The 19,248-nt window shown below is 41.7% G+C and overlaps 2 protein-coding genes and 1 long non-coding RNA gene across 6 annotated transcripts in view; 1 reads left to right on the forward strand and 2 right to left on the reverse strand.

The window, feature by feature from the left end:
* STK3 (serine/threonine kinase 3) overlaps positions 1–19,248 on the forward strand; it is a 248,862-nt gene that overhangs the window by 183,014 nt on the left and 46,600 nt on the right. For both annotated transcript variants that reach the window (XM_084749308.1, XM_084749307.1), the window contains exon 10: positions 2,167–2,342. In XM_084749308.1, the coding sequence (XP_084605434.1) occupies positions 2,167–2,342 (176 nt within the window). The remainder of the gene's footprint in view (positions 1–2,166; positions 2,343–19,248) is intronic.
* LOC311579080 (large ribosomal subunit protein eL32-like) lies at positions 393–959 on the reverse strand. Its single transcript, XM_084749309.1, has one exon. The coding sequence runs from the start codon at positions 886–888 to the stop codon at positions 481–483; it is 408 nt and encodes a 135-aa protein (XP_084605435.1). The 5' UTR covers positions 889–959; the 3' UTR covers positions 393–480.
* On the reverse strand, positions 7,474–15,559 carry LOC311579081. 3 transcript variants are annotated; one of them, XR_014773045.1, is made up of 4 exons: positions 15,384–15,556; positions 14,741–15,002; positions 10,824–10,899; positions 7,477–9,422 (listed from the first exon to the last, which is right to left on the reverse strand). It is a non-coding gene; the product is annotated as an uncharacterized lncRNA (long non-coding RNA). The 3 variants fall into 3 exon arrangements; XR_014773046.1 differs by having other exon boundaries at positions 7,478–9,422; positions 10,824–11,030; positions 15,384–15,559; XR_014773044.1 differs by lacking the exon at positions 14,741–15,002 and having other exon boundaries at positions 7,474–9,422; positions 10,824–11,030; positions 15,384–15,555.

Consider the following 19,248-nt stretch of genomic DNA (forward strand, 5'->3'; position numbering starts at 1 on the left):
TTTGGCCAAGAGTGTTCCTTCACTGTCAGCATTACCTGCATGTCCCCTGCATCCTAACTAGCCAAGTCGCTGTTGTGACTATTGGCTCAATGTACAGCATTGCTCGGGTGCTGTGCTCCCATAGACAAGTGAACAGGATGGTGGTGGTCTGAGGGCGTGTCATGTGGACAGAAGTGAGGCTGTTTCATCTGAAAACAAACAGCAAAGACAGAACCATCACCCTTGTCACCTGATCTTGAGTGACAAATTTGTGAAAGGGGCTTACTAGGACCATGAGTGTAAGTGACAAAGTTCAGTCTCCAGTTGTCCCTCCAAGAATTTTTTTTTTTTAGAAGGCAGATTGCTTCTGTCTGGAGAATCATATGAACAATGCCTTCGTGGTGGTCTCTGCACATTCTTTTTGGTTTTTTTTTTTTTTTTTTTTTTTTTGCAGTTTTTGTGGTTTTATTTAAACACAAATAAAACACGCACTGAAGCCATCTACTCATTTTCCTCGCTGCGTAGCCTGGCGTTGGGATTGGTGACTCGGATGGCCAGCTGTGCCGCTCTTTCTACTATGGCTTTTCGGTTCTTGGAGGAAACATTGTGAGCAATCTCAGCACAGTAAGATTTGTTGCACATCAGCAGCACTTCCAGCTCCTTGACATTGTAAACCAGAAACTTCCGGAAGCCGCTAGGCAGCATGTGCTTGGTCTTCTTGTTGCTCCCATAACCAATGTTGGGCATCAGGATCTGGCCCTTGAATCTTCTCCGCACCCTGTTGTCGATACCTCTGGGTTTCTGCCAGTTTCGCTTAATTTTGACATATTGGTCTGACTGGTGCCTGATGAACTTCTTGGTCCTCTTTTTAACGATCTTAGGCTTCACCAGAGGCCGGAGGGCAGCCATGATGCCGCAAAGGAGATGGCAGCCACCTCGCAGGCAGCGCCGAGGAAGAAGCGGTCTCTGCACATTCTTGAAGCCCAGAGGCTTTAAGAAATCCAGTTTAGAAGCTGCTGATCAGGATTTTAACCACAAGATTTTTTTAAATTAGTTATTCTAAATGTTGGGTTTTTTTTTTTTACTGTAATTGTTCAATATAAAAAATAAGCCATCAGAAGATTCAGAACAGAAGAGTGACATGGTTTGTGTATATTTGAAAAGGTCACTCTGGTGACGGTCAGCCCAGCTGTGTCTCCAAAGCAGAGTAGTTTGCAGGCTGCTGTGCCATCAGTCCCCTTTCTTAGGGAGCAGGCAAAGATGGTTAGAGACCACGCATCAAACGATAGAGAAATTAAAGCAACTCTAATGAGAAGAGGAATTAAAAGCCACTTTTGGCTGTGTTTGGGAAGAGTCTGAATGAATTCTCAGCGTTATACTGTGAGGACTGAGTGAAGGATGCTGTCCTCAGCAGAGGGGCCGTGGGCAGGGCTGCAGGCTCGGCGTGGCCCGTGGGCCTTGCATTTAGTATCAGGAGTTAACTGCTAGCTCAGGCACATCTCCACCAGGTGGTATAGTAGCAAGCAGCTGTAAATGTGGAAATAGAGCTTAAGACAGTTTGAGCTAAAGAAATGACTTTGGGAGACATAGCTTTAAATAAAACATAAGAGCCCCAGGGAGCAGGGGAATCAGCCACAATGACTTAAAAGGAAGCAATTGATGGAAGAGAAAATCTCTTCTGTCTGTCCAGTTTCTTAACAGCGTGAAAGTGTATCATTGTAATCAGCGGATATAAATATAGAAAGAGTATAAATGTTTAAAATGTATTGTTCTCAACATTTGTAATATTTCTAATAAAATTATAATAAAAGTTCCTTTAAAATAGCAAAGTGTTTGATATTCACGAATATTTGGGAGCCAGGCGCAGTGGCGTAATCCCAGCACTCGTAAGGCAGAGACAGGCAGATCTCTGTGAGTTCGAGGCCAGTCTGGTCTACAAAGCAAGTCCAGGACAGCCAAGGATATACAGAGAAAGCCTGTCTCAAAAAAAAAAAATTAGTATACTTGTTTGGTCTGAGGCTTTTTCTTTCATCTTGCCTTATGTTCATGAACTGACTGTATTGGCCTTGACTTTCACCCGAATAAATTTATTATATGGCTCACTGAAAATAAATTCCTCATTTCAATAAATGTCATACTCCTTTAAATGTTGGAGCTTATACCCTCCTATGTATTTGTTTGCCTAAGGAAATGCTACATCACCCCAAGTACAAAGACCGTCTTTCATGGACTACTTTGATAAGCAGGACTTCAAGAACAAGAGCCATGAAAATTGTGATCAGAGCATGCGCGAGCCCTGCCCAACGTCAAACAATGTTTTCCCTGATAACTGGAGAGTTCCTCAAGATGGGGACTTCGACTTTGTAAGTACATTTTCTTTCTCCCATTTTTCTTTCTGTTTTTCTAGATTTTTTTCTTCACATTGAGGGACATAGTTCATAAATAAGAACAGTTTGTTTATGAATTATAGACTGTGTAGCCATAGCTATGACTAGAATTATAGCTTACTTATAGAACTGTACTAACAGCAAAATGTAAATATTGCTAAATAGATCAACTTCAATTTAGAGAAATGTTTAGGCCCTTCAAAATACTGTAGATGATAATCATTTCAATTATCAAAATAAATCATGCAGAGTCAATACCCCAGCTTGGCTTGCACATGGGCCTCAGGACCCAAACACTGACAGTTAGCTGAAGCGAATGTTAATCACACTTGGTTTTCCTCATTCAAATGGTGTCTAGGTAACAGAGCTTCATATAAAATTGTCCTGGTGTGTATTTTGTTACATTTTCTTTTCTTCTTCTACTTGTTTCATTATTGTTTCTTTAAAGAATACAAAGAACAAAGAAAAATCATTTTAATGCACTTGTTTTCAAAACTTGAAAAGCTAAGTACTTTAAATTCTTTGATGAAATAAAAAAATTACAGTAAAATTTTGCTTCATCAAGTTAAAATAATTTGTTACTTTTGTAGAGTATTTTGGAAAAGTTATTTTTCAAATAAAATTACAGTCCTCTATAATTATATTTATTAATAAACATAATACTTATAAGCAAATAAAAATGTGTATAGACTCATACCTTAAATTTTTAAGTGATATTAACCCATTTTTCTTAGATGTCATAGTAAATACTTTGGGTTGTAATTATTTTTAAATAATAACTTTTTAAAAATCACATTTATTTGTGTGTGTGTGTGTGTGTGTGTGTGTGTGTGTGTGTGTGTGTGTGAAGATGGAAATTACTTCTCACATCCCACCATGTGATTTCCAGGTTTTGCGCCTGGGCCAATGGGCTTAGTGCCAAGTACCTTTATCCACTAAGCCATTTTGATGACCTGGGATTGTAAATATTTCTAATTTTGAATACTTTTTTTCTAACTGTCTTGGTTACTTGAGTTATTTTCATAATGAGTTTTTAAATTTAAAAAATTTCTCAATAAATTTAGTAATAATTACTAGTAACTATTATCCACAGGTTAGCCTAAAAACAGTTGCAGTATCTGTTCACTGCTTACTGTTTTTTCAATATTGAAGAACTTAGAAAAACTTCATTCTGCTAAGATTTCATTTTAAGCCATCTACTTTAAAATTACATAAATTATTTAGAATGCTGACATTCAAGCTGTAAATCATTCATGAACATGATAAATAATGTAGAATATTTAGCATCAAAGAATTCTGTCTTGTCTCAGAATGAATCTTAACAGCCTCTTGGATGGTTTAAAGTGAGCGAGCAGTGGTGGTGAGTGAGACACCACAGAGGAGAACTAGTAAGTGAGATGATTTAACTCTGCCTCAGTGGCCCGCATCCTCCGCACGCTTATGAAGTGGTTTATGATTGGGTGTGCGGATGGGCATTTGTCTGCCTCAGCACACATTTGCATATCAGGACAATCCACAGTAGTCACTTCTCTTTTTCTACCATGTAGATCCCGGGATTTGAACATTTTGTGAGGCCTGGCTTTAGATAAATGTTTTATTTGCTTATTGTGTTGTGGAGTAGCAGTGTGATCGGTTGGGTTTCTCAAGTGACTTCAGGAATTTACAAGCTTGACAAAGGCAGCTGAACAGCCTCTAAATTTATCTGTTCAAATTTCTGGCAGACACGTTACCTGTGGCTTTGACTCCATAATTTTCTATAGTATCCTTAGGCAGGTTTCCATTTCATATCCATAGAGAGTTTACACAGCAGTGGGAGCCTTTGGATATGGTGGGGACAGAAGTCAAAGTCCCCATGGTCTTGATATAGATATGTTGATTTTAGACACAGTCAATTTAGAGTATCATCAGAAACAGCATTCTTAACCAGGACACTGAAAAATACAAGATGCTGCTGAAAGAAATGAAAGAATGCTGGGTGTGGTGGTGCACGCCTTTAATCCCAGCACTCAGGAGGCAGAGGCAGGGGGATTGTTGTGAATTCGTGGCCAAACTGCTCTACAAAGTGAGTCCAGGACAGCCAAGGCTACACAGAGAAACCCTGTCTCGAAAAAAACACAAACGAAACAAATAATTAAATAAAGAGCAATACATGAAAAGACATTTTCTGTTAACTTACTAGAAGACTTAAAATGGTAATATTGCGCAGTCATCTGCAGTTTCTTGTATTCTATCAAAACTATAACTATACTTTCTGGAGAAGCAGAAAAATTCATCATAAAATCTTGGGTTGCTAAACATTCAAACTAAATCTGAAGAGGAAGTAAAAGAAGCAAAGGTCAATGTAGCGAGAGCTGTGTGGTTCTGGCACAAAGACTGACACATGCGTGGCCACAGTGAAAGGGAGAGCTCAGCACTGAGCCCGTGTGCTCAGTAGACCCTCAGCCAGGGTGCCCAGACCCCTCACGCGTGTGCTCAGTAGACCTTCAGCCAGGGTGCCCAGACCCCTCCCGTGTGTGCTCAGTAGACCTTCAGCCAGGGTGCCCAGACCCCTCCCGTGTGTGCTCAGTAGACCTTCAGCCAGGGTGCCCAGACCCCTCCCGTGTGTGCTCAGTAGACCTTCAGCCAGGGTGCCCAGACCCCTCACGTGTGTGCTCAGTAGACCTTCAGCCAGGGTGCCCAGACCCCTCACGTATGTGCTCAGTAGACCCTCAGCCAGGGTGCCCAGACCCCTCCCGTGTGTGCTCAGTAGACCTTCAGCCAGGGTACCCAGACCCCTCACGCGTGTGCTCAGTAGACCTTCAGCCAGGGTGCCCAGACCCCTCACGCGTGTGCTCAGTAGACCTTCAGCCAGGGTGCCCAGACCCCTCACGCGTGTGCTCAGTAGACCTTCAGCCGGGGTGCCCAGACCTCTCACGTGTGTGCTCAGTAGACCTTCAGCCAGGGTGCCCAGACCTCTCACGTGTGTGCTCAGTAGACCTTCAGCCGGGGTGCCCAGACCTCTCACGTGTGTGCTCAGTAGACCTTCAGCCAGGGTGCCCAGACCTCTCACGTGTGTGCTCAGTAGACCCTCAGCCAGGGTGCCCAGACCCCTCATGCGTGTGCTCAGTAGACCCTCAGCCAGGGTGCCCAGACCCCTCACGTGTGTGCTCAGTAGACCCTCAGCCAGGGTGCCCAGACCCCTCACGTGTGTGCTGAGTAGACCTTCAGCCGGGGTGCCCAGACCCCTCACGCGTGTGCTCAGTAGACCTTCAGCCAGGGTGCCCAGACCCCTCACGTGTGTGCTCAGTAGACCCTCAGCCAGGGTGCCCAGACCCCTCACGTGTGTGCTCAGTAGACCCTCAGCCAGGGTGCCCAGACCCCTCACGTGTGTGCTCAGTAGACCCTCAGCCAGGGTGCCCAGACCTCTCACCACTTTGCCAGAATATCCCAGGTGTTTATAAGAAGAAAGAATTTATTTGTGCCCACAGTTTTAGATGTTCTAAGATATGAGCAGATAAACCCAATGTTTTAAAACCTTTAATAGGGCTGCCAGATGGTGTGCTGGGAGCCACAAGCAGTAAACTGCTCACCTAGGACTAAAAAGCAAAACAGGAAGATGTGGGGGCGCACAGTCACCTTTTCAGGCATTCCCTGAGTGGCCTAAGGGCCTCACATCTCACGCTGTAGTGTATCTTAGTAGTGCCCCCCTTAGCACATGGACCTTTGCATAATACTCAGTGTCTAAAGTGTAGCCGGTGTGCTGAAGTAGAGGACAGTTACTTAGACAGATGGCATGGGAAAGCTGGATGGACCAGATCAGGTGTGCAGTTGGTTTCTTCACTCACGCGCAGGGCAGATAACCTTGAAGAGGCTGTGAGAAAGTGAGTGAGCAGCTCTGCCCGTCCAGCCTCCTCTTCACCTGTCAGCTGGAACTGCTCCGCCCTCTCTCACTTTGAGAAATGGAAAATATGTCTAACAGCCACAGAAGAGAGCATAAGTGGGGACAAGTAAAAGAAGGGTTGTCAGGAGATGAGTAAAGAAGTGCTAAGAACCACAGCGGGAGACGACAACGTGCGAGTGCGCCCAGAGGAAGCATGGGTGGATGTTGCCTGTGGTTTGGAACGATGCTTTGCTCCCAGTGTAAGGGAAGCACCTGGCACCAGCTGCTGATCACAGGGGGAGCTGGCCGGGTCCGATCTCTCATCTGTCTCATACCGAATGTTCAAATACTGACTCATCAGGGTGTGAAGTGTGCTGACGGTCATGTGTGCTCTCTCTATGGTGTAGTTTAAGGCTGCTTTCCAAAAGAGAACCGAATTTTCTGGGTTCCTTTGTCTGTTTGATAGAAGGTGCCAAAATTGTCCAGTTTTTCAAGACATAAAATGTTTATCCTTCTGCCTTTTCAAGAAACAATAGAGAATACTTAACTGTTGTGAGATATTCAGAGCAGGTTTCTATGCGTGCAGCTTGTTCAGAAAGCCACCTGCTGTGCAGGTATGCACACTAGGAAACAGTTTTTTTTTTTATCTGAAACTCAGTTTGCAATGTAATTTGTGTATTTTCTTTTAAAATTTTACCATTTATCTTTTGGATGTTCTGTGAATTGTTTCATTGTGTTCCTGGATGCGGTAAAATTTATGGCATGAATAATTGGAAAGTTACCATATAAAGATAGATAAAATGTATGTGGGCTAGTTAGCTGACTATTTTAAAGCTTTTTTTTTTTTTTTTTTTTTAAGAAAAGCAGGAAGGGATGTCTGTTTGGAGTGTGTTTGTAAAGATGCTCAAAACATACAAAAGACAGACTTACTTATTATAGCACTAGTCTGGTATTTCGGGTTTGTTAGAATTATTTCCAAAACATCCTTAGCATCCAGAATGTTTGAATAGAGACATGTAGATCTTGTTTTTCAAAAGTTACAGCATCACATTTAAATAGACATATTTTTGATAATGTAAAGAGTTTGGAATTAAGAGCAAATATTTAGAAGCCATCTGTTCCAATTTTTTTTTAAAGGAAGAGATTGAGTTGAAAATAATTACTTAGTGTAAGTGAAATTAGATAAGTCAACTATTTTTGGTTTTAGCCCAAAATGATTATAAGTTAACATGTCTTGATTACTCTTATTCTTAAATATTATTCATTTTGTGTTGTTGAGTTTGTTGTTTTTGTGGGGCAGCATTGGAGGATTAAAAGCTGCAATAATTATAGCAGAAAACAAGCAAATCCATTCCTCCAAGTGTAAACTAGCCTCTGATTCCTGAGTTTGTAAGTCAGTTTGCAAGTCAGTTTGGTTATAGCAGCATTTCTTAATCTGTGGGTTGCGACCCCCTTTGGCAAACCTCTGTCTTCAAAAATATTTACATTTCAATTCATAACAGAAGCAAAATTATAGTCATGAAGTAGCAATGAAAATAATTTTATGATGGGGGTCAACAAACATGAGGAACTGTATTAAAGTGTTAAGCGTTAGGAAGGCTGAGAACTTGAGGGTTATAGAAAAACCAAGCAAAATAAGTCATTTCTGAACAATGCAGAAAACAGCAAACCCTGAAAAAAAGTGAGCCCTGAAGTCACTGAGAGCCTTTAAGGGGTTTTCCTGTGTTCTTCTTGGAGCGTCTTTCACCCTTTTCCTTGTCAGCAGTTGTGAAAGGGTCATTAAGAGGCAAGTCGGTGGACAGGAGAAGCCCAAAAGGAGCAGTAGCCCAGTTAGCCTGCAGAAGGCTTGAGGAGAGCGCAGCAGCCCGCAGCCCGCAGCCCGCAGCCAGGCCTCAGCCTGCTAGCCTGGGCTTTTTCTGTTGCCATGCAGATAACTTTAGATAGATTGTGGCCAAAAGCTCTTTACACTCAAAGGACTGTTCTTTGAGCTCTTCTTTGGACAGCGCAAACGGCTCTAATTGGTACTTAAGCACACTGTCATCGATTAGCTTTGCATTAATTAAATAATTATTGTCAAGTATTTCCAGATGTGTGCAAGAGTATTAGTGGGGTATGAAAAGATAACTGTAGGGGATTTACATTTATTTTTATGAGGTACAGAAGAAATAAACTCACAAACGCTCCAGTGTTGTGCACATGGCCTGGGTGGTGGATGACCACAGGTGTACCTGTGGCGTGAGCTCCAGCATGTGTGGCACGCTGTGCTTTCACTACTCAGTCATTCCTTATGGAGCCAACAGGAAATCAAAGTTAATGAGAAGCCTGCACTGCCAATCCTAGCAGAATTCTTGCCTAGTCTTTGCCAGCTCACGAAGTTGTGTTGGCAGTGTGTCCAACAGATGGAGTGGTGCGTGCAGAGTTGTGTCCTGTGACTGTCTAGCTCTGTAGGGTTTGCTAAGGTTTGGACTGTACCTCTTCTGAGACATTTAAGAGAATCATAACCTCTTTTGAAAAGGAACGTAGCTTCCTTCGATGATAAGTGTTTCTGTGCCCGTAGGAAACATGGGGCCTAGTAGGCAGCAGTGCTGGACTCTGCTGAATCCCTCGGAGTCAGAGGTCTCTGAGCATCTCCACTGGTTTCGTAGGTAAAATTTAAACCATTTAGCAACCTAAGGTAGTTTCTGCTTTCTTATTTCTAAATATGATATTTGGAGCATAGTTCCTGAAGTTTTTATTTGATAGTTTTGTCCAGGCAGAATCAACTGAAACATTAAACTAATTCCACTTATTTAGGTAATTAATCCTTAAGTTAAAACTCACTCTGGCATCACTTCCTTTACAAATTAAAGTGAGCAGCCCATACTTATTGGATTAATTAAGTAGAAGGCACAGGTGCAGTGTGTGGTTTCTAGTCACCGTTTTGGAATTTACTACGATGCTTAAAGCATATGGGAAAAAGAAATGTCCCATCAAGAAAGTTCTAAAAAGCAAAGCCTTTCCTCACAGCAACTTGTTCTTTTTAAGTATAATTTACTTAGAAGATTGTATTGGGAAAATTGGCTACTTTTCATTAACAACAAATACATTGTTCTCCAAACACATGTTTGGGTTAATGTTTATGTCTGCAGAAGTCCTTTTGCCTCCAAGGCTGTCCAGATGCTTACTGTGGATGGTCAGTCAGTGCGCGTCAGGGACTGCTGGAGTGAGCACATGGAAAGACGTTGGTCACTAGCGAGTTTCAGGATCAAAGGGTTAGACAATCTAATTAATCATTTTTTTAATTTAAAACTTGTGTCCCCTAATGTTTACCTCTTTTTTTCCCCACAGCTTTTTGATGAAATACAAAACTTACCGGTCAGTGAGCACACAGTTTCATATAATTTTCATGTTATGAAACATTACGTCTCTTGATTTTTTAAAAGCGTTTTAAAATGTGAAGCCCATTCTTAGCTTATGGCTCATACAGAAATAGTCAGCAGGCTAGATTTGGGCTCCCCGACTAAAGTTTTATGAACCTCCAATCCAAAGACAATCCCAGAAACGTGCATCTAAATAATAAAAACACTCAAACAGCCACCTTCCCTGACTTTGAAAAATCACCAAGAACCATGTGCAGATGCAATGACAACATTTTGAGGCAAAGATTGTTTGTACCCATATTTTTCATGATCAATTAAAAGTAGCTGGCTGAGAATATTATATAGGGGTTTTCTAACTCAAAATGATCCAAGATGCTCTACAAATATCTTTTCAAAATACAAATGAGATTTTGACTAGATATTCAAACATCTTGGTACTTAACAGATGTGTATCCCCCCCCCCCCAGAGCTTGAGTTGTTGAAAATTCCTTGCTACAGAGTCATCTTTCCTGTGTTTGCAATTTGTATGGTTCCATCCAGGAATTATGTGGCAAAAAATGCAATTTTATAGAATGGCTCTTTGTGTTATCAGAAAGATAGTCTGAAGTACCATAGAGAGGCTGTGAATGCCGCTTGCCCATCTATAGAACTATATAGGTATTTGAAACCTACACTATCCTGAATTAAGACACTGAGAATGTCACTGAGAATGCAAGCAGAAAGCACAGTGGGATTTTTTTAATGAAGAAAGCCTTAATACCTGAAGGTTTAAACATTGCTTTTGTAATTCACTTATAAAAATGAACAATTGTGCTATTTCTGTGCATGGACACTTTTGATGGACCACAAATGCCATTCCTAGCTTGTTTAACTTTTTCCCCAATTTTATCTGGGCCACTATTAGATTTAAAATAAAATTTCAGAGTTGATTGAGGGCACCATGACTGTGTCAATTTTTGTCTTGAGATGAAATCTTTTTTTATACTTTTTAGTTTTTTGAGGTTATGATTATATCATTTTTCCGGCCTCCTTTCTTTCCTCCAACCCTCCCTTATAGCTTCTCAAATTCATGGACACCTTTTTAAAATTGTTGTTACATATATACATATGTATTCCTAAACAAGGAAATACAACAACATTCTCAGTCCATATAATATTACCTGTGTGTTTGGGATCAAGATACTTTTTACTTGAATTGCATAAATCGGAATCCACTTAAATGCAAGGTGAGCTTTTTACCTTCACGATCACTTCAGATGTCCCCCTGATGTGTCTCTGGTAAGAGTGGGTCCTTTCGAGCTGTTGCTTTGCTGGCCTGGTTAGACAGATACTGACACTGTTTTCTTCATTCTGAAATTAGATCAGCTCTCCCTTCCCGCTTCATTAGATACGATGCCTTTTAAGGCTTGGTTTCTCCCCTGCTGGATGATTTCTAATAAATAGCACCTAAAAAATAAATCCCAACTTGGTGAGCACTGTGACGCACACCTGTAATCCCAGCACTCGGGAGGCAGAAGCAGTTCGATCTCTGTGAGTTCAAGGCCAGCCTGGTCTACAAAGTGAGTCTAGGACAGCCAAGGCTACACAGAGAGACCCTGTTCCCCCACCTCCCAAAAGCCAACTCTACCTGGGCACCTGGGCATGTAGCTGTGCCCTTAAGGAAGGCGGGGTAGGAAAACTTTATTCAATCAATATTAAGTCTATTGTTAGCTGAGCATCTTGAATGGGACAGGGTCTCATGTAATCTAGGGCCACAGGATGGCCTTGAACTCTTCAGCCTGCCTTACCCTCCCAGGTGCTGGGATTACAAGAGTGTGTGACCACACTGGAAATTGCTTTACATAGGGTCAAACATTTAACTGTTTTTGTCCTTTGAACACTGAAATATATTCCTGTTCACTTATCGCTGTAAGACACAATAGAAATGGTACAGATAAGTTCTCCCTTTAAAGAAAGCACTGAATCATAAGTAAAATCTGCAAGCAAGTCTTACCTTCCCATTTTCCTTCACTGTAAGATTATTAAGTAAAGTGTGCCCAAACTACGAATGTTCTTTAGAATATTCGGTAGCTGAGTTAGGGAAATTAAATTGTCTGTGCCTTTGTGCCTTGGCTGTCTCCTCAGCTGCCACTTCTATTTTTAAATTAATTTATTTATTTAATCACTTTATATTCTGATCATAGCCCCCTCCCTCCCTCTTCCCCCATCTCTCCTCCCCTGTTCCTCAGAAAAAGAGAGCCCCACCAACAACAACCCACCCCAGCTCATCAAGTCTTATCAGGACCGAGCATGTCCTCTTCCTCGGTGACCTGGCAAGGCAGTCTCACCAGGCAGAAGTGATCAAAACGCAGGCAACAGAGTCCATGTCAGAGACAGCCCCTGCTGCCCTTACTAGGGGACCCACATGAAGCCGGGGCTGCCCGTTGGGTACATCTGTGTAGGGGGCCTAGGTCCAGTCCATGCATGGATGGTCCTTGCTTGTGCTTCAGTCTCTGTGAGCCTCTCTGAGCCCTGGTTGGTTGGCTCTGTTGGTCTTCATGAGGCTCCTGTCTCCTTCAGGTCCTTCTGTCCTTCCCCTCACTTTTCCATAGCCTCCTTATGCTTCACCCAATGTTGTGACTCTCAGAATCTGTTTGGATTGCTGCTCAGTGGAGCCTCTCAGAAGACAACTCTGCTAGGCTCCTATCTGCCAGTTTAGCAAAGTACTCTCTTGATGTGCTAGAAATCTGTCTTTAAAGTAATTTTAGATTTTTCTAGCACTTAGTTAACTGTGCGCATCTTTCTGTATTCCCTGTCAAAAAGTCCCTTCACCTTTCTTCTCTAAATCTCCATTTACACTATCATCAGGCTAGCCCTGGGCTGAGTCAGTGTGCACTGTGGGGCATTTACACTAGCAGGCTAGCCCTGAGCTGAGTCAGTGTGCGCTGTGGGGCATTCTGCTAGAACTCATGACAGGACCCTGCTGAGCAGACAGTGAATCATCTGGAACTTGCCTTCTAGCAGAGATTTCCTCATCATTCTTTGGGCAGTGGAACTTGAACGAAACCCTTACCAAATCTGCTTTATAGAGCCAAAGCGAAACACTGGAGAGCTAGGTTAAAACTCAGATGAGTTTGTCACAGGAGAGATAAGGAGGCCAGACTGAAGAAATCCTGCACATAACCAGCTGTGCATAAGGAAGCACTGTTTTTAAGGAGTTTCTCATGTAAAGAATTAAGAGGATGATATTGCCATATGAAGTAAAGAATAGAGAAAGGAGGAAGAGCAGGCTGCAGGTTAAGCGTGGAGGGGGAGCTACTGAACTGTGTGTGTGCGCTAAGTGTACAGTGCCTGGAGGATGTGGAGCCAGTAAAAGGGCGGGAGTGGGGACTGGAACTGTGAATTGGAGAATAATTGGCATAGAAAGAACACAGGAAGGCAGCTAGAGAAAGCCTTGAAGTAAGGAAGGCAGTTACTAAGAATGACTTCATTAGGAGCCCTGGGTAGGCAGAGCAAGAGCACTGTATAGAGGAAACACTCTCTGTACCCAGGGCTGTACGCTAAATAAGCCAAAGTTAATTCAGTGCAAACAGGTCAGAGCCACCACCTGAGAGTTCCCCAGGGACAAAGTGCAGCTGTTTGGGTTTTAGATGGGGAGGTTATTTCTCTAAGTAGAATTTAAGGGATAGTTTCAGCTATTGGGTCTTTTCTGAATAGTTCCTTAAGGATTTGCCCTGATGTCCTGGCTATAAATAAGTTATATTAGCACTTTTTAGACACTCGCAACTAATTAGGTATATACCTAAGCTAGCACCTCAGATACATGTACACTTCAAAGCTTGTAATTAGCATGACGTTTTCCAACTTTGTTAGCACGAATTTGCTTTCAGTTCAGAATTACACTTTCAGAATCAACTCTTAAAAGGCAAATAGACAAGCAAGTTATGAAGTATTTCTTTGGAGATACAGAGTGAGTACTTTTTAGCAAAAGTCTTATTACAGAATTCTTTATTGCACGAATGAAAGTTGAATGAATATGTGAGTAGTAGGCACCACATGCGGACTGCACTAGTTTTTATTAGTGTGGAGCTAAACATGTCACAGTTTATAAAGATAGATGCTAACTTATCCTTAGCTCTTCCCTTGGAGGAAGCTTAAGACTGAATTGTTATCTTGTCAGAATGATTGGCGTGGGCTGCACTGCATGGCAGTCATTGGCAGTCACTGCTGCCTACTCAAAGCTGGTGTTAAAAGCTAACCATTTCGTGTTTATTATTTTTATTATTAGTTTTAACTTTGTTAATTTCCATCTGATCCATCCACCTATGAGTGAAATACATAGATGTCTATGCCTGTGCCTATCAGTGCTTTTTAAGGGCAGAAACTTACTCCAGTGAGCAGCGTCTGCAGTGTCTAATCTCTCTCTCTCTCTCTCTCTCTCTCTCTCTCTCTCATCTCTCTCTCTCTCTCTCTGATATACACACATTTACTAGCTATATGATGAATGAAGTAATAAGTTAAAATATAAAGCACATGAAATTTTAAAAATGTATTTCTAGGTCATCAGTGTTTATTCCTAATGCTGATTAAGTTGGTAATTCCTAATACTTCTGGCTGGTCCTAGATTGAATACTTGCAATCAAAGCTGAAGTGATGCAAAAGTCCCCCTACCTCAGAGAAAGCCACCAGTCAAATGGGGCTAAACTGCTCACCCTGAGTTTCCCACTGCTCCCCAATGATCCCCCCTAACTTATATAAGAGGGTGAAGGTAAGTCAGGGTCATTGAGGCTCCGTGCTTTTCCTAACGGTTCCTCACTCATACCAAGCTGGAAGCACCATCACAGGTAACACCCTTCCCAGGAAGAGAGGCTGGCTTCTCACCTCCTGGGGAGGGGGGGGGATCTGCAAACCTGTCCTGGCACTGCCTGTGTGGTAAAACTTCTTCCTTTATTTCTAAAGCTGAAGAGGCTTAATGGAACAAACTGAAAGAGCAGAATGGGTAGATGCAGAGAAACAGCATACTCCAGAGAGAAAATAGAGTTTAACTCTCACATTTCCTTCTGCACCCGTCTTACTGAGCCCCCAGAATAGAGCATCCTTGCTTCCCATGGCTCATGTGAAGAAATACAGATGCAGGAAGAGATGGCACCTTCTGCTCCTAAGTGTTCATGCCTTACCTTCCAGTGGAGGTGGTTTGAACTGGTGGCATAGAAGGGAAAGAGCTGACCCTTTCCAAAAGAGGCTTCAGGGAGCCAAGGTAAAACTAACAAAACCCTGAGCCCACCCATGTGAAAGCCATGCCACTGTGAGAGACAGTCCTCAGCAGGCCCACATCATGCCACCATAGACCTGCTGTCTTGAGATAAGCAGATTTGATGATGATCTCTTTCTCTTCCTCTTTCTACCCTGCCCCACTCCCCTGCTCTATATGAGCCAAACCTAGGACAGAAGAAAGCATTTTAATTGTTTCAGACCATTGCCCAGGAGAGATTTGAGTCAAATTTGAGATTAAAATTTTAATTAAGTGAATGTTTACTTAACCAAAAAATTTTAGCATTTGTCCAAATTTGTGATAAACAGGCTTTGTGTGTGTATGTGTTTTGTGTCATGCTTTCAAAATACTGAACATAGCCCATATGTGTTGCTGTTGATTTGTGTCTGTGTATGGCTCCAATAACTAACACAAAGAAACTGAAATATAATTCAAAGCTGCAAGCACTGTGGCTGGGCAGAAACTAAACTGCTAATAATGTACTAGTAAACTAAAATAAACTACCCTAATCCTATGTCCTCATAACCTACTATATCCCAAGCACTTGCCAATCTGATGGTCCTTGGGCAGCCTTCTCTCCACCAACTCCCTCAGTCCACTGTCTGCATCAACTGTCAACTCCTTATTCTTTCTCTTCTCTCCAGGAAGCCCCGCCTTCCACTTCCTGTCCCTCTGCCTAGCTGATTGGCTAAACATCGCTTTATTGACAACTGCTACATCTACCCAAGGCATTCCTCCACACATATGTGACACATATTATTTATATATTTATTCAATTTTTTAATTTGTGGCATCAAGAATACTATAATGAAGCTTCTTTAAAAAAATAGTACCTATGGCCGGTCGCGATAGCACATGCCTATGATCCCAGCATTTAGGGAGGCAGAGGCAGGTGGATCTCTGTGACTTTGAGGCCAGCCTGGTCTACAAAGCAAGTCCAGGATAGCCAGAGATACACAGTGAAGCCCTGTCTTGAAAAACCAAATAAAAATTAAAATTAAAAATAGTACCTACTTTGTATCACCAAAGAAATATTTCATATTTTTATCATATATTTATCTATTTGCCTTATAAAAGTTGATCCCAAAAGTGTAACTCTGAAATGAAAGCAAATTCATGCTAAGAGACTTAGAGAAAATTCAGGCTAATTACATACTATTGTCTCCATCTCTAGGTGGGATTCATGTGTTTATACAGTTCTGAAAATCAGTTTGGGGAAGCATCTTAATTAATGATAAATTCTAAAGAGAAATTTCATAGCACAGAGGAGCAAGCACAGAGGCAGCATCAGCGCTGCCATCACTGCGCTCTGTATGAATGCTCTCAGCACTGCACTTGTTCCTCTGGTTTGGACTACATCACAGGTCGCTAAGTGAGACTGTAAATTTTTTTTCTCTTCAGAATACAAATACATTTTATTTACTTTTTTACATATTTACTAAAAAGGATCATAAATATGTGATTATATATAATACCTAGTTTCTATTCTGAAGATTTAGCATTGTATTTTATATATAAAAAGTTTTATAAATATTGAATTATTAGGCATTGTATTTGAAATATCTAAAACTTACATAGTATTAAACAGTTTTCTTACTAGATGCTATTCATTTTATAGGAAATTTTTTCTCAATTAACTAATTTCCCAGAACAGTAGGAACTGTTAATATGATCAACACCGAGTTAGAATGTGTTACATGGCTTAAGTATAAATTAGTATTTCATGTTCTACTTTTAGAAGTCTTTTTCTAGAATATCATACTAACAACTGAGCATTTTGAGTTTATAATGTCTCTTCTTTCCAAAAGTATTTTAGGTGTTCCCTATGTACCTTTCCTCCTAGCTTTCGAAAGAGTCAAGTGAAGACAGAGACAAGGAAGCTAGCCCTGTGCTATTTACCTCTCGCCCTGGCCAGCCTCACCTCCTCCCTAGCCCTTGTAGCCATTAGTCTCACAGCTGGATTGCCACCCAATCAAAAGAGAAGCAAACAGCATTTCCTCACACACTGCTGCCAGCCACTTATTAAACAGAGTTGCTCATAAGAAGACATTTCAACTTGATATATTTACCTTCTGTTCCTGGGCATCTTGTTTGTTCAGTTGTAATAAACTGGACCTAAGTTGCTGGATGTTTTTAATGCACTAATCATTCAAAAGAGTCTTCCTCGGATTCACTGAAAGTAGCTGTGAGTGAGATGTAACCGATGAGTCTGTTTGTAATGTTCAGGCTCCTCTGACGTTACAGAGGCTGAGGAGGAGGTGTCTGTGGCTGGAGCAGGGGAGCGGGCTGTTTGGCCTGGTAAAACGTAACTGTTTGCAAAACTGAGTAAGAAACTGGAAGAACAAAAATAGCATGCCTTACTGTCCCATGGCATAGAAAAAATAGGACGTGCATGAGCACGGCCTGTGGACTGCGCAGTGAGTACACGGGATTTTAAATGGTGTTTGATAGCAGCTTCAGGAAACAGGTGCCTATTACCTTCCTTACTATAGGTCCTTCTGCACTGGAGTGATGGGTACCAAACCCCTTTTTTATTTTGCCAGCTTTTGCTATGGTTCATATTTGTAAGGAACCTAAACAGCAGTATCAAGAGAATTTCTGAGCCTAACCTCATGCTTTCCTCTTTAACTTTTCCTTTGAGTTTATCCTGTTAACACTTAGTAAAAGATCCAGATCCTCAACCATGTTTGTAATTGTCACAAAATTTAAAAGTAAAATTAAATTTAATATTGATGGATTGACTGTAGGTGTGCGTACGGAAACCTTAACTGGCTGAAGTGCTAATCAGGCCTGCCTCCATGCAGGGCAAGGAAGGCAGGTTACTCAGTTCCTGTGATCAGTCTGCTTTCTACAAACTCCCTTTCACCACACGAAATCCCCAGGAGGAAGGTCATTACACAAACTTTGTAGATTTAAAAAAAAAAAAAAAAAAAAGCCTTAGCAGATGAATAGGGAAAGGATGGGCATGTGATTGGGCAAACTTGAATGGCATTTGGGAAAGCCTTTTTATTCCTGTTTCCAGCCTCCTGCCCTTCCTTACTCAGCTAAGATGTGTGAGAAGAACTCCTAGGTATTTATTTATTTATTTATTTATTTATTTATATTTATCACTTAGAGCCTGATCCCAGGCCCATCCTCATGCACCCTCTTCCCATTCTTCCTTCTCCTTCTCAGAGAAGAGCAGGACCCCACCCCCATGGGTACCAACCCACCTTGACACATCAAGTCCCAGTAGGACCAGGCACATCCTCTCCTATTGAGGCAGCCCAGCTAGGGGAGAGAAATCCAAAGGCAAAGCCTACTAGTTTTTATATCGGACTTCACTGGTTTTGTTGTGCATTTTAGAAGCAATAAGACCAAATAGTTAAAACATGTATTTAAAAACATTCTAGAATATATATATATAATCATTTTGATTACTTTTTTCTGTCAAATTGTGATAGTCATTCTAAATAGTTAAAAACAACTTTATTTTAGATATACTTGCCTGTAGATTTTTCCAGATTATTTTTTATAAATGAATTTGTATTTCTAGCCTCAGCTATTTTTAAACATTTATAACAGCTTTATTGACTTATACTCTGCCCTATCTAATGCACCCACTTAAACTATACAGTCCAGTTTTGGTTTCATATATGCACAGTTGTACAGCTAACACCACATTTAGTTTTAGCATATTGGGGCTGGGGTCATTGTATGCAGGTGTTCCTGTGTTACAGGGATGCATGTATAAGTAGTGCATATGAACATGTGTATATCTGGAACCCAGAGATCAACCTGAGGTGTGTTCCATAGTGGCCACCCATCATTTTTAGAGGCGAGTCTTGACTGGCTCACTGTTTCTGCTATCTGGGTCACCTAGCGGTTCACAGGGATGCACACAGGTGTGCAGATGCACACCACCATGCCCAGCCTCCTGTGTGGGTGTAGAGAGTCAGTGCTTGCATGCAAGCACTTTCCATCTAAGCTATTTACCTAGCTCTGTTTCAGAGTAGTTCTAGTCTCATTCCCAGAAGAAACCCTGCATCCATTAAACAGTAACTTCATGTTTCCTTTTAAAAACATCTCCATCCTTTATGGGTTCTGACGAACGTAGTTACCTGGCTTCTGCCTCTAGCCAGCTTATCTTGCCTGTTCTAGGTATATATTCCTTTTAAATGTAAAGCATTTATGCATTTACTTGTACTTGTATAGTGGTGTCTTGTGTGTGTGAGTACGCCCACACCATATGTACACACTGAGGATCATACAACTTGTGTCAGTGTGCTCATCTCATCGTGACTCCGCTGGCCAGGCTTGGCAGGACGCCCCTGTGCGCACTGAGGAGTCTCACAGAAAGGCATCCTGAACAGTTGACTGTTTAGTCCTGCTGCCTCTCCGTGTGGGAAGGGTGTGTGCGCAGCTGCAGCTGCA

Source organism: Acomys minous (assembly GCF_964271855.1).
Source record: "Acomys minous genome assembly, chromosome: 12".
Taxonomy (NCBI): domain Eukaryota; kingdom Metazoa; phylum Chordata; class Mammalia; order Rodentia; family Muridae; genus Acomys; species Acomys minous.

What these genes read in the sequence shown, in the direction of transcription:
- LOC311579080 (XM_084749309.1), bottom strand. Translation starts at nt 888, where the DNA reads ATGGCTGCCCTCCGGCCTCTGGTGAAGCCTAAGATCGTTAAAAAGAGG.